Raw genomic sequence first — 15,340 nt, forward strand, 5'->3', positions numbered from 1 at the left:
GAAATTTCCTCTATGTATGCAGCTTGTTAAACCCAATCAAAACTATCAGTTTTCAAGGAGATCATCTTTCATTCTTCTAAACCTAAGTGAATACAAGCTTAGTCAACTACTTTCCTTCGTCATGTGAAACTCCCCAGCATCCCAGAAATCAGTCCAGTGACCCTTTGTCCAAAGGCTGCACTTATGCATGAAGACGATGATAATCATTTCATAGGTTCTAGGATCAGAAAAAGGCCATTCAGCCCATCAAGTCTACTCCGCCATTCAATCATGGCCGATCTATCTTCCCCTCTCAACGCCATTGTCCCCATACCTGACGCCCTTACTTGTCAAGATTTGTCAATCCGCGAAACGGGGTTGGGGGGGGGGGGGGGGGGGGGGGGGGGGGGGGGGGGGGGCTGTAGCCCCTCCAGTTTTTTTGGCGAGACATGTTTCATAACCTGAAATTATCCGGCCCGCAGGCGTATTCTTCTCCTCTTCTGAATGCCTCCGACATCCAGAATCTCCGAACAAGCACAATGAGCGCAGCAAAACCACGACCAACCGTGGCGGAAACCGACTGCGCCCCCAAAACCCTCCCTCCCCTCCTCTCAACGGCCAATCACAGCGCGGTTCAGTCAAGATATGGGACAGTGAACAAAGCGCAACTTTTTGGATTGAGATCCTTCTTCAGTCTCTCCTATTGGCTGACTAACTGACCTTCTGTCCATATTTGACTGACTTTACACTAACCTCCCACTGGCTGTGTCAATCATTCTATGTCCCTCACTGCCCCCTGACTAGTGCACAGTGTTTTGCCTTCCATTGCCACCAAATGCCCACTGGCTGCGCCAATCAGTGTCCATCCCCTGCTACCACTGTCATCACCGGTTCCCTCCTGCACCCAGTCTCAGTTCTGATTCACCACTGGCACTGTCTGTCACTCATTCTCGGTTCCCACAGCCCTGGCTGGTCCACTCCTGCACTCAATCTCAGTTTTGACCCCCCCCCCCCATTGACAGTGCCACTCACACTCTGTCCTTCACTGCCCCTTCCCAGTTCTCATTGCCGTGACTGGTCCCCTCCAGTTCTAGTTTCAACTCTTTAACCCCCTCCCCCCCAGCAGTGTCACTAAGTCTCTGTCCCTCCCCAGTTCCTGTTGGCATGAGTGCCCACCTCCTGCCCCCAGTCCCAGCTCTCACCACTGGCAGTGTCACTGAGACCCTGTCCCATTAACTGACCCACTGGCAGTGTCACTGAGACCCCTGTCCCATTAACTGACCCACTGGCAGTGTCACTGAGACCCTGTCCCATTAACTGACCCACTGGCAGTGTCACTGAGACCTTTGTCCCATTAACTAACCAGTTAGATAGAGCTCGTAAAGATAGGAGTTAGATGGAACTCTTAAAGAGTTAGATAGGGCTCTTAAAAATAGCGGAGTTAGGGGATATGGGGAGAAGGCAGAAACACATTTTCACACAGAGAGTTGTGAGTCTGTGGAATTCTCTGCCTCAGAGGGCGATGGAGGCCGGTTCTCTGGATACTTTCAAGAGAGAGTTAGATAGGATTCTTAAAGATAGCAGAGTCAGGGGATAATGGGGAGAAGGCAGGAACAGGGTACTGATTGGGGATGATCAGCCATGATCACATTGAATGGCGGTGCTGGCTGGAAGGGCCGAATGGCCTATCCACCCCCAGTTCCCGTTGCCGTGGCCGTGAGTGCCCCCCTGCAGCCCCGGGTCGGTGCCTGTCTCCACCATCACACACCTCTGTGACCAACTGTCACCACAACACATCTTGCTCCAACGTCACCTCACTGCGAGCGCCAGATCCCGCCCCGGCGCCTCTCGCGAGAACCTGACAGGGAGCTTCCTCTCCCCATTGGGTGAATCCTGACGTGACGTGACGTCACGGCGTCGGGGTCACGCCGTGGAGAGGCCGCGTCGTGCCTCGCGCATCCTTCAGTCGTCAGCGCGACGAGGAGGAGGCGGCGGCGGCGACGACGACGTAGTAACGGCGGCAGCAGCAGCAATAGCGGCGGCAGCAGCTGGCACGTCACGTCACGTCGCTCGCCCGTCCTCGTCCCATCCCCCCCTTGCTCCCCCTCCTCCCTCCTCCCGCCCCCGGCGCCTCCCTCCTCTTCCTCTTCCCATTGGGTCCTGACGTGTGACGTCACGGCGTCGGGGTCACGCCGTGGAGGAGACTCTCTCGCCGCGCATCCTTCAGTCAGCCGTGACGTCAGGCACGCGACCGGCCAGGGGACGTCATCACACAATAGCTGCCCGCCCGTCACGCCGCGTCGCGGTCGCCCGTCCCCGCCCATCCCTCCCCGGAGCTCCCCTCCCTCCCTCCTCCTCCTCCTCCCTCCGCCAGATGGAGGTTCCCACTCTCTCGCCTCGCACCTCCAGCAGCCGTGACGTCAGCCACGCGACCGGCCAGGGGACGTCATCACCCGCTGCCCGCCCGAGGTCGCCCAACTTTCCGGATCGTGGAGGCGCTGCAAGAGTTTGAGGATTTAATTTAAAATCTACAACAACCTGCGTCTGGCTCTCGCCGCGTCTGCCTCTGCTGGAGTTGAATCCTTGTCGGCCGTGCGTTTACAGTTCACCCCCACCCACACTCAGATTAGCAGATTTCCTCGATCTTTTCATTCATTCCGCTTTCCAAATATTTACAAATGTGAGACACTTCCGAGGCCTAATTATCGCTCTGGGAACAAGAATTGCGAGAAAAAAACATTGCTTTCGTTGTTAACACTTAACGTGCTGCTGGCGAGTACTTGTCAGAACTTCCATGTGTTCAATCTGATTTTTGTTCCTGAATTCTCTGTTACACTATATTATCGGTTCAGGTAATTCTGCTTCACTGTTATGCCGCGGGATATCTGCAGCAGTAAGTATAACGCTTTATATATATTCTTTTTTAAAAGGTTAAATGTTGTAAATAAAATTTTCTATGTTGTGTAAATATTTAATAATTACTTGTTTGTCCAAATACGGAAAAAAAACATGCATGCAGGAATTAAACAATACAATGCATTAATTACTATCGACATGAAACTCGTCCAGATCAATTTGGAGAACGTCACTTATAATAATTTTGACCTGTACAGTGAATTGTTTTTTCGTGGATTGGCCAAAAATAGTAAATTTTGTTCCAATTAATTAATTCAGTCAAATCAAACAACTAAGAGTTTTATTGCACATCTTTTGTTTAATAGTCCATTGCAATTAAATTTGTGAACTTCTGTAACTTCAAATCTAACAGGCGATTTCAATTGACTGATCATGAATTATTCACAGTTTAAAAGGGCTGATGTGCACTGTACATTAATAAGATGGTCAGGGGTGTCAGTATTCATATTTAGTATAACTGAGATGGAAAAGTATTTTGAGAATCACATGGATGAAACCGTGAATGGAATTGGGTAATCTCAGTTTAATTTCTATGTGATTTGTTTAATATAAACATTGAAGCATAGAATAAATGAAGAAATAGGAAATTCACACTAGTATATGTTAAGAATTTGTCATGGAAGTGAATTTTTTTTGCTTTTCAGTTTAATATGAGAACAAAAAAAGGCCAATCTCACTTAACAGCTTGATTTTATCCATGTAGGTTATTTTCTTTTGTGCTCAGTTAAATTCATTTTATATATGAAGGTTTCTGCTTCCACCACATTTTCAGCCAATGAATTCCAGAAACCTACCACTGTTTTGGGTGAATTTTGTCCTCTCTCTGTCTCTTTTTTTTTCTGTTCTTGCCACCTGGAATTCTCATGGTGTTATTTAAATATTTCACCATTTAAATTAAATCTTCCCTTTCTGCAAAGGAAAATGACAACAGCCTAACAAATCTCTCCTCATTGTGCAAATTTTTCCGCTTGTGTAGCATTCTCCAGTACATACTTTCTGTATAATGTTGACTGACTGTACATAGTCATCTAATTCTGATTAGTTTTAATCAAGGACCATACATTTAGGTCCGAATCAGTGATGTGTATATACATCGGAAACATGAAGGACCTGATGCTGACTTGGATGGAATACGATACAATATGATAAAACTTTATTAATCCCTGGAGGGGAAATTGGGCTGCCACGACAGGCCAATGGTCACTAAACATTGTGTCAACCATGTCCTTTTTATGCTTTTACTGCATTTTGTCAGGGTCTGGTGATTAACTCTTACTTTTTAAGGTTCACGAGCCTATTTGAATATTTTCAATTTATCATTAACATAATTTCCCACTAACTGCTATTTCGCATCACCTTGTTTTGTGAACACAAGCGAGGTATTAATTTGAGGAATATAATGTTTTCCACTTCCACACACAGCCTACAGTTGATCTCTGATGATCCTTACACTTTCTGTGGTTATTTTCTATACTTATTTGAATATTAATAAAACATTTTGGAATTTTCCTTGATTTTGCTTCTTTGAACTTTTTTTGTACTTTTTATTACCTTCCTGATTTTTTTAAATTTATCCTGAGGACCATCTATACGTCTAATGATAATAATCATCATAATTATAATCAGACTTTATTAGCCAAGTATCTTTTGCAACATACGAGGAATTTGATTTGCTATACAGTCATAGAAATAAAAAGCAACAAAACACACAAAATACATTTTAACATAAACATCCACCACAGTGCTTCTAGGTCTTTTTCTTGCAGTTTGAGCTCATCTGGTTGTAAGCTTTCATTTTATTACTGTATTCTAGTTGCGCACTAGAGAAGATTTGGAAGTTCTGCTCTTTTTCTAATTGGGAGCATTTTTGGTACGATCCACTCCTTGCATTAAAAAAAATGGCGATGCTCTCCAAAAATCAAGGACAATTCTAAGACTTTGTTGGAAAGGCGTACATGGAGATTTAATCTAGCACATGTCTACGTTTGAATGCATTGACATGGGAATGAGGAAAACCCTCTTGTTTTTTGCTAATGAACACAGACAATTCATGAACTCTTCCAGGAAAAATAAAAATAGAATTTGAGCCTAATTTTCTATACAGAAATTTAATATCAGTTGATGGTAGTGAGGAAGAGATTACAAAACATTTTCAGTGTGCTTCAGTTGACTCTTACTGATGATGCCTACAATGGTGTCTGACTATGGAACAGTTGGCATTCGTCTTTGTTTTGTAAGAACTGAAACGTTGAAGTGCATTTAAGTTCAATGTAATGATTACAGTATCTGACATTTGATTTCTCTTATTTGAATCATGTATGCCATGGAGATATTTGTATTTGAAATATCTGATTCAACAATACATTTTATAGAAATTGCATCATTTAGTTTAATTCGCCATTTTGGGGAGGCTGGATATCACTGCCATGACCAGCCCTGTTGTCCATCCCTCAGGTCAAAAAAGTGGTAATAATCTGTCACCAGGAACTGCTGGATTCCTCTGGTGAATGTAAATTAGCCAGTAATAGAATTGTGGTAAATAGTCTGATGTGAAATATTCAAAATTAATATTTTATGGATAAAGGAAAATTGTCAATCACAACATTTTTCATTGCCAGATTTAATTGACAGTAAGCTCCAGAGTTAACTGTAGACTTGGTCTACTGTAGATTTAATGATATTTCAACTTGAATATGGTTCACATTGTATGAATTTTCTTACTCTATTCCCTTTATTAATTGAAGATAGACACAAGAAGCTGGAGTAACTCAGCAGGGCAGGCAGCATATCTGGGGAAGGAATGGGTGACATTTCGGGTCGAGACCCTTCTTCAGACTGATGTCATGGGGAGAGGGAGATATAAGGAAGTGTAAGGTGTGAATATAGGATAAAAAGGAATGGAGATCAGGGAAAATCCAGAATGGATCATTGATAGCTGGGAGAAGATATACTAGGATGTCATCATTCTTTAGGGAATTGGGGTTTCCCTCTTCCATCATAGATGTGGCCCTCACTTGGGTCTCCTCGATATCTCGCAGCTCCGCTCTTGCTCCCCCTACCCCCCCCAGTCGTAACAGGGACAGAGTTCCCCTAGTCCTCGCTTTCTACCCCATCAGCCGTCGCATACAGCACATAAGTCTCCAACATTTTCACCACATCCAATGGGATTCCACCACTTGCGACAACTTGCCAACTCCTCCGCTTTCCGTAGACACCGTTCCCTCTGTGACTCCCTAGTCGACTAGTCCCTTCTCACCCAAACCACCCCCTTCCCAGGTACTTTACCCTGCAATCGCAAGAGATGCAACATCTGTCCCTGTACCTCCTCCCCTCGACGCAGTCCAAGGACCCCGACTGTCTTTTCAGTGAGGCAGAGGTTCAACTGCACCTCTTCCAACCTCATCTACTGATGGTGTGCACTTATATATATAGGCGAGACCAATCGCAGGTTCGGCGATGGTTTCGCTGAATGCCTCCATTCAGTCCGCCTAAACTTTCCTGATCTCCCGGTTGGAAAATACTTTAATTGCCCCTCCCATTCCCAGACTGACCTTTCTGTCCTTGGCCTCCCCCATTGTCAGAGTGAGGCTCGGCACAAATTGGAGGAACAGCACCTCATTTTTGCTTTGGGAGCCCTGCGGCATGAACATTGACTTATAACTTCAAGTAAACATGCTTTCCCTCTCTCCATCCCTCCTCTTCCGAGTTCTGCGACTAGTCTTATTGTGTCCTACATTTTATCTCTGTTTGCTTTGTTGTTACCTTCTCTTGGCTAACAATCTATTCTACTTTTTTTCCTTGGTGTCCATTCCCTTTGACCTATTTTCACACATTATATTTCCTTATCTATGCAACTTCCTCCCCCTGACATCAGTCTGAAGAAGGGTCTCGACCCAAAATTTCACCCGTTCCTTATCTCCAGAGATGCTGCCTGTCCAGCTGAGTCATTCCAGCATATTGTGTCTATCTTCGGTTTAAGTTCTTTCCTACACCCTTTTATTAATTGTTTGGTATATTTTAAACATTATTATTTTTCTTCTTGATTGCTAAACTTGATAGTTTAACTAAAACAAAACTTAATTTGTAAATTAATTTTATATTTGTTGATGTTTTATGCTTTAATGAGATAAATATTTTCAATGATGCAGTTGTATTTTTTTGTTTTGCTATAAACATACATAACATTATCTGGAAATAAATAATTTAACTGTCCCTTATTTTGTTAAAGTGTAATTGCTGCATTTCTCTTTTAAGAAGAATTGAGGATTATTCCTGCAATGGTGGAATTACCATATGATGAAAGAATGGATCGACAGGGCTTATATTCACTGGAATTTAGAAGGATGAGAGGGAATCTTCCAGAAACATATTAAGTTATCAAGGGATTGGACAGGCTAGATGCAGGAAATATGTTCTAGGTGTTGGAGGAAGTTCAGAACCAGGGGTCACTGTTTAAGAATAAGGGGTAGGCATTAAGGACTGAGATGAAAACTTTTTCACCCAGAGTTGTGAATCTGTGGAATTCTCTGCCACAAAAGGCGGTGAAGGCCAATTCACTGGATGTATTCAAGAGAGAGTTGGATATAGCTCTTAGGGCTAATGGAATCAAGGGTTATGGGGAGAAAGCAGGAACGGGGTATTGATTCTGGATGATCAGTCATGATCATATTGAATGATCATGGGGCTCGAAGGGCCAAATGGCGCCCGTTTTGGCCCAAATGGCACCCACCTGTTTTCTATGTTTCTATCAACACTTATATTGTTTGGTATACGTTTGTATAAAATGCGAACACTAAAGTTTTTATAGTTGTGAAGATGTTAGATATTTTCCCTTTTCAAATTAGAATTTTGGAGGCTTAAAGGGAGGGTAATGTTTGTGTAAATAAGTGTTCAATGAAAGAGCAGAGAATATAATAAGTTTCATAACATCTCCAAATATCACAGCATCAACATACTATGTTCATAGAATGTTGATGCTGTGATATTTGAAGATGTTCGCCACTTGTATGCTGCAAATTATGCAGTGTGAATATAAGTGGTGACAATGATGGCTTTCTCTCCTTTGTCATTAGTCTTTAAGGTGCAGTAAAATACTAACAATTTACAGATGAAATCCTCTGTAAATAAGCGCATTGTCACGTAGTTTTTGATCTAACAAATGAAATGCAGTAGAATTCTATGAAAAAACGAATGTAATTTTAAAATGGTATATTCCTATAGTTTTCAGACTGTTTGCCAGGCTCGTACAGCAATAGGTGCTGATATGCATACAACTAGAAAAATGAACCTTTGAATGACCCTTATGTTGTGCTGCAATGAAAAGAAGCAGAGTCTTGTGCTGCTCTTGCTGGGAAGTTCACATTGTGGGATTCCTTCCTTTTTGGAGAAAGGTATGTTGATGGATCCTCAATTATATTTAATGCATTGGTTTTGTAGCTATTTATCAGTAATTCAAAATCATGATTCATGAGTGAATTGGGTAAAATAAAAGCCTTTTATTTTTGTTTGGAAAATTTGCATAAAGGAACTAACAAGCAGATTTTAAGATAATGGACATCTTTCACTTTTCTTCAGGGATTCGCCATGAGGTGTTGATACCTTATTTTAAAATTTGGAGACATAGGACCTAAATGGCGCAGCATGACTTTGCTCCAGCCTGGCTTAATTTTCCAACTCCACCTTCATCAACCAAGGTATTGCAATAAATTTAAGTTTTGAAGTTTTTAAATGTTTGAATATTTGTGGACTTTTTTTTCTTCTATCTGCTTTTGTATTTTGTTGTGCGCATGCACCAGAAAATATGCCACATGATTTTTTTTCACAATTAAATTTGGTCTTCTAGTTCGGGATCAAATATTGGTTATCATTACTGGCTTTGATTAAACTGTTTTTCCATATAGTCAGATTTGCCAAGCATCCATATCGGCTTCAGCATGCTATTGGTACATCATAATTATGCAGAGTCCTTTGGGCTTGGGTTTGTTATTATTATTGTTAGTGTACTGATGTACAGTAAAAATGTTTTGTTTTGCATGCCATCCAAACAGATGAGATATACCATGCATAAATACAATCGTCAAACTCTAGTGCAATAGATAGAGCAAAGGAGAAGATACAGTGCAGAATCTAGTTCTTAGCATTGTGCCACATTTTAATGCATCAGTTGCATTGACAAAGTCCAATGTCCACAATGGGATAAAGGTTAATCGATAGTACCCTAGCTTATGGAAGGACCATTCAGAAACTTGATAACAGAGGGGAAGAAGCTGTTCCTAAGCCTGGAGGCGTGTGATTTCAAGATTTTGTTCTTTCTGTTGGATGGGAGAAAGTAAAGAAGCTACTTAACAGCACTGAGACCTGGTTCAATGATGACCTCAGATGCTGTCTATGTAGAGATTGCATGTTCTGTCTGACTGGATTTGGATTTTCTCCTTCTGTTTGTTACTTAATTGCCTTCCAATATTGACAATTGGATATGTACAACCTAAGAGCTTTGATCTGATTGGCTGCAATATTACTAGGCTTCAGCAGCAGTTGAATAAACGTGGTCTTGTTGTTTCTTCACCAGCTTGGTGCACAAAACAGCTCTTGCCATGTTCTTTCATTCATTCTGTTGGACGTGACTTGGTCACTTTGACAGATGATTGTAAAGGGAGCGATATGCTGGACTGGGATTCAAATTGTGTTGCTCCTGATGGTGCATGAGCAAAATGGTTGTGATATGCAACACAATAGGGGAGCATCCTCTGTGTGAAGACAGAATCTAGTCTTCACAAGGATCATTCATACCAAAAGTTATGGATAGGTCCATCCACAATGATTGTGGGTGAACTGGTTGGGTCTTGCCCTCCTGGTCTATTTTTTCTCATTCACTGCAGACCCCAATAGGTACTCTGGGGCTGTTTAATCAGTGGTGCTTACCAGTAACTTTTGGTGATAGATGTTGCATGAGTGGTTGCCTCCCAAATCTGTTATTGGTATTCCTGCAAGTTTGAATCTCTTTTTCAAGTTTCTGCTTTAGGCAATACACTAAACATCCTGAATCAAAATGCAATGAACAGCCCCTCTCTTCCCCCCCCCCCCCCCCCAGGATACGGCTGTTCGACATGTGCAGCCTTTAACTGCTGGGGAGACCATGCAACATTTTGAAGAGAATGGGTTATTTAGGGACAATCTTTGACATGGCAGGTTGTTTCTTGCTAATGATCAAGTTTTTTGAGGAGAGGACCTAGGGGATTGATGAGGGTAGAGTGGTGGATATGGTCTGCATAGGTTTCAATAGTGGTAAAGAAGGCATATAGTATGCTTGCTTCCATCGGTTGGGGAATTGAGTATAAGAATCAGGAAATCACGATGCAGCTTTGTAGAACTTTGCTTTGGCTGCATTTGGAATATTGTGCGCAGTTTAGATCACCCCTTTACAGGAAGGATATGGAAGATTTGTAAAGGGTGCAGAGGAGGTTTACCAGAATGATACCTGGATTTTGGGGTATTAACCACAAGGAGAACTTGGACAGGCTCTGGATTGTTTTCTCTGGAATGGCAGATGTTGGAAGTATATAAAATTAAATGGGTGTAGATGGGATGGAGACATTTTTTTTCAGGATAGAAAAATCATACTGGAGAGCAAGGGTGGTGAGTGCCTGGAACGTGCTGCCAGGGTTGGTGGTTGAAGCAGATATGTTAGTGGCATTTAAAAGTCTTTTGGATAGGCATATGGATATGGAGTGGGATGGGTTGTGTGCAGGTAAATAAATAATGTCCTTGGCATGTTCAGCACTGACATTGTGGGCTGACGGGCCTGTTGTTGTGTTGTGCTGTTTATGTTCTATGTTAATCCCTTTCCCAGTATTTACTTGTTCTGTTCCTTCATTTGCTTCAAGTTCCAACATTGTAGCATGTGAATTTAATATAATTTTTTTGAGGAAGAATGTTAGACAAGTTTTGTTCACATGAATCTATCATACAATTTGGAAAAATAGATCTGGTTCAGGGAGGAAATCTACTTCTGTTTTATCAGGTTTGGTCTATACAGTGCCCTCCATGGTGTTTTTGACAAAAACCCATCATTTCTTTATTTGATTGTACTCCACAATTTGATATTTCTAATATAAAAAATCATATGTGGTTAAAGTGCACATTGTCAGTTTTTAATCAAGGCCATTTTTATACAATTTGGTTTCACCGTGTAGAAATTACAGCAGTGTTTATACATAGTCTCCCCTTTTCAGGGCACCACAATGTTTGGGACACAGCAATATCATGTAAATTAAAGTAGTCATGTTCAGTATTTTGTTGCATATCCTTTGCTTGAAGTCTGCGATTCATTGACATCACCAGTTGCTGGGTGTCTTCTCTGGTGATGCTCTGCCAGGCCTGTATTGTAGCCATCTTTAGCTTATGCTTGTTTTGAGGACTAGTCCCCTTCAGGTTTCTCTTCAGCATATAAAAGGCATGCTCAATTGTGTTCAGATTGTGTGATTGACTTGGCCACTCAAAAATCGACCATTTTTTAGCTTTGATAAACACCTTTGCTGCTTTAGCAGTATGTTTGGGATTATTGTCTTGCTGTAGAATGAACCGCCGGCCAATGAGTTTTGAGGCATTTGTTTGAACTTGAACAGTTACAATACAACAATACAATACGGTTTATTTGTCACATTGCACATAAAGTGCAAGTGAAATGAATATGTCAGCAGCGGTACAATTATAAAGAACACACACAAAAACACAATAAAAATTTAACATAAACATCCACCACAGCATTCATCACAGTCGTTACTGCGGGCGTCCAGATGGTAAATGGACAAGGTACAAGTCCAGGTAAGTCCAGAGTCGGCTCTTCCCCACCGGAGACCGCGGCTTTACGTTGGTGTAGGCCGCAGGCCGGCGGTCGAAGATTTATAGTTTAAAGTCCCCGCCGCAGCCAGAAGCACCGCAGACCGCAGGGCCGGCGGTCGAAGCTCCCCTCCAGGGGTGATGGTAAGTCGCCACCGCGCCCGCGGTAGAAGTTGGCCGCGGGCCGGCAGTGATGGCTTCTTCTTCTCCCGGGTCCCCCACGAGGGATCCCGGGCTGTAGACGCCGCGCCAGCTGGAGCTGTGCAGACCGCGCGCGGCTTCAGGCTGCCGCCTGCCCTGGGCCAGTGAAACGGAGCGCTCCCCTCCAGCGAGGGCTCGTCCGCTCCACGCCGAGTCCACGCTGCACCCGCCGCTGAAGCCCCGGGCACGTCTCCGGGAAAGGCCGTGCCGATCCTTGCTGTTAGGCCACGGGGGAGGCGACCTGGAAAAAGTCGACTCTCCATGGAGGAGGCGGCTTAAACGGTTTCCCCACACCACCCCCACACAAAACACACAAAGAAACATTAAAAACATACTTTAAAACATACTAAAAAAAAATAAAACAGTTGAAAAAAACTAACGTGCTGCTGACAGGGCTGCCGCCATTGCAGCGCCCCCACCAAAATGTCTATAGGATGTGTCTTTATACTTCAGAATTCATTATGCTACTACCATCAGCAGTTGTATTATCAATGAAGATAAATGAGCCAGCGCCTTCAGCAGCCATACATGCCCAGGCCATAATACCCCCAATACTGTGTTTCACAGATGAGGTGATATGCTTTTGATCTTGGGCAGTTCCTTCTCTCCCCTATACTTTGCCCTTGCCATCACTCTGATATGTTAATCTTCGTCTTATCTATCCACAAGACCTTTTTCCAGAACTGTGGTTGCTCTTTTAAGTACTGCTTGGCATCTTAACCTGGCCATCCTATTTTTGTGGCTACCATTGGTTTGCATCTTGCAGTGTAGCCTCTGTATTTCTGTTCATGAAGTCTTCGTCTTATCTACTCCTACACCTAATTTCTATGTTTCTGTGGACAGTGGTCATTGACAAATCCACACCTGATTCCTGAAGAGTGTTTCTGATCTGCCGGACAGGTGTTTGGGTTTTTTTCCCTTTATTATAGAAATAATTCTTCTGTGGAGGTCTTCCTTGGCCTGCCAGTCCCTTTGCGATTAGTAAGCTCACCAGTTCTCTCTTTCTAATAATAATAATAGTAATAATAATAATCTCTTTTATTGTCATTGCACATAGGTGCAACGAGATTTGGTATGCAGCTTCCACCCAATAGTCATAACTTAAACAACTAATAAAATTTAGATACCCCGAGAAACATGATTTATAAAAAAAAAGAACAGTAAAACAGTCTAAAGTGCAAATATGTCTGTGCTGGGTCGATGTGCGTGAATACAGTTCATGGGGGTGGGGGGGCACTCAGCAGGGCCGGTTCAGAGCAGCGATAGCTCTGGGGATGAAGCTGTTCCTGAGTCTGGAGGTGCGGGCGTAAAAGGCCTTGTAACGCCTGCCGGAAGGTAGGAGTTTGAACAGACTATTACAAGGGTGTGAGGAGTCTTTGTGGATGCTGATGGCCTTCCTGAGGCACCGTGTGTAGTAGATGCCCTGCAAGGCTGGTAGCTGTGTCCCAATAATCTTCTGCGCCCAGTGGCTACGTGCGGAAGAGCTCTCCTCTCTGGCTCTGTGCATCTGAGATACCACACAGAGATGCCATGTGTTAGTATGCTATCTGTGGTGCTGCGGTAGAAGGTTGTCAGCAGCTGTTGGGGCAGACCAGTCTTTTTCAATGTTCTTAGGAAGAACATTCGATGCCGTGCCTTCTTGACCAGCGCAGCGGTGTTGGTGGACCATGTGAGATCCACCGAAATGTGTGTGCCCAGAAACCTAAAGCTGGACACTCTCCCCACGCTGTCCCCGTTGATAGAGATTGGGGCGTGTTCCCCATTTTGTGCCCTCCTTCTTTATGATGTCGCAAACAGTTGATTTTGGTAAGCCTGAGGTTTGGCTGATGTCTTTAACAGTTTTATTCTTGTTTCTCAGTCTCATAATGGCTTATTTGACTTGCATTGGCATAACTTTGGTCCTCATGTTGATAAACAGCAATAAAAGTATCCAAAGGTGATGGAAAGACTGGATGGAAAGACTGGAGGAAAGACTTGCATTAAGGAGGCAACACACCTGACCAATTACATACGCCTGTGAAGCCATGTGTCCCAAACATTATGGTGCCCTGAAATGGGGGGCTATGTATAAACACTGCTGCAATTTCTACATGGTGAATCAAAATGTATAAAAATGGCCTTTATTAAAATCTGACAATGTGCACTTTAACCACGTGATTTGTTTAATTTTACAAATCTCAAATTGTGGAGTACAGAGGCAAATAAATAAATGATGGGTCTTTGTCCCAAACATTATGGAGGTCACTGTATTTGACTTCAGACCTGGAGCAATGTCATTGACTTTTAATTGCCATCTGAAGTGGTTGAGCAAGTCATTGAGTAATGTAGAAAATGGCTACGCTGGGACTGCATAGATTTAAATAAAAACAAGCTACGGCCACCATTTAATGAGTAGTTCGATAGTAGTCTTTACTTGCTATGTCCTCACCCTGTACAATGAATAACAATGTATAAAATTTTCCATTTAAAGTTTCATTATTTTTTTTAATTTGTACCCTGTTACTTAATATAGTAAATGTCAGTGTAAAGAAATATTGTCTTATATACACCCTCATCTCTTAATGGTAATTTGAAATTGATGATGCCCCACCCCAGTAGCCTGTATATAGGGTGCAAGTTGCATCAGGAGTAATAATTAGCATGTAACAAAGGTAATGCTACGGTGGTTATGGAAGATTTCAATATACAGGTAGACTGGGAAAATCAAGTTAGTACTGGCCCTCAAGAAAGGGAGTTTGTAGAGTGCCTCCGAGATGGATTCTTAGAGCAGCTTGTACTGGAGCCAACCAGGGAGAAGGCAATTCTGGATTTAGTGTTGTGTAATGAACCGGATTTGATAAGGGAACTCAAGGTAAAGGAACCATTTATGTTTTTATCTGCAATTTGTGAGGGAGTAGGCAACATCATAAGTATCAGTATTGCAGTTGAACAAAGGAGACTATGGAGGCATGAGGGAGGAGCTGGCGAACGTTGACTGGAAAGGGACCCTAGCAGGGATGACAGTAGAACAGTATTGGCAGGAATTTCTGGGCGTAGTCCAGAAGATGCAGGATCATTTCATTCCAAAGAGAAGTAAACATTCTAAGGGGAGTAAGAGGTGACCATGGCTGACAAGGGAAATCAAGGATAGTATAAAACTAAAAGAGAAGACGTATAACATAGCAAAGATAAGTGGGAAGCCTGAGGATTGGGAAACTTTTAAAGAACACCAGAATGTAACTAAAAAGGCAATACGGGGAGAAAAGATGAAGTATGAAGGTAAGCTTTCCAAGAACATAAAGGAGGATAGTAAAAGTTTCTTTACCTATGTGAAAAGGAAAAGATTAGTTAAGACAAACGTGGGTCCCTTGAAGACAGAAACAGGTGAAATTATTATGGGGAACAAGGAAATGGCAGACAAACAGGT

At 42.8% G+C, this 15,340-nt stretch overlaps 1 protein-coding gene across 2 annotated transcripts in view; it reads left to right on the forward strand.

The window, feature by feature from the left end:
- Positions 1-2,363: 2,363 nt before the first annotated feature.
- LOC129696592 (vasculin-like) overlaps positions 2,364-15,340 on the forward strand; it is an 81,902-nt gene continuing 68,925 nt past the window's right edge. Inside the window, exons 1-3 of one of the 2 annotated variants that reach the window (XM_055634645.1) lie at positions 2,364-2,872; positions 8,116-8,285; positions 8,470-8,588. In XM_055634645.1, the coding sequence (XP_055490620.1) occupies positions 8,526-8,588 (63 nt within the window). In that variant the 5' untranslated portion in view covers positions 2,364-2,872; positions 8,116-8,285; positions 8,470-8,525. The remainder of the gene's footprint in view (positions 2,873-8,115; positions 8,286-8,469; positions 8,589-15,340) is intronic. The other variant, XM_055634650.1, reaches the window with a different exon arrangement.

The sequence above is a fragment of the Leucoraja erinacea genome, chromosome 1 (assembly GCF_028641065.1).
Source record: "Leucoraja erinacea ecotype New England chromosome 1, Leri_hhj_1, whole genome shotgun sequence".
NCBI lineage: Eukaryota > Metazoa > Chordata > Chondrichthyes > Rajiformes > Rajidae > Leucoraja > Leucoraja erinaceus.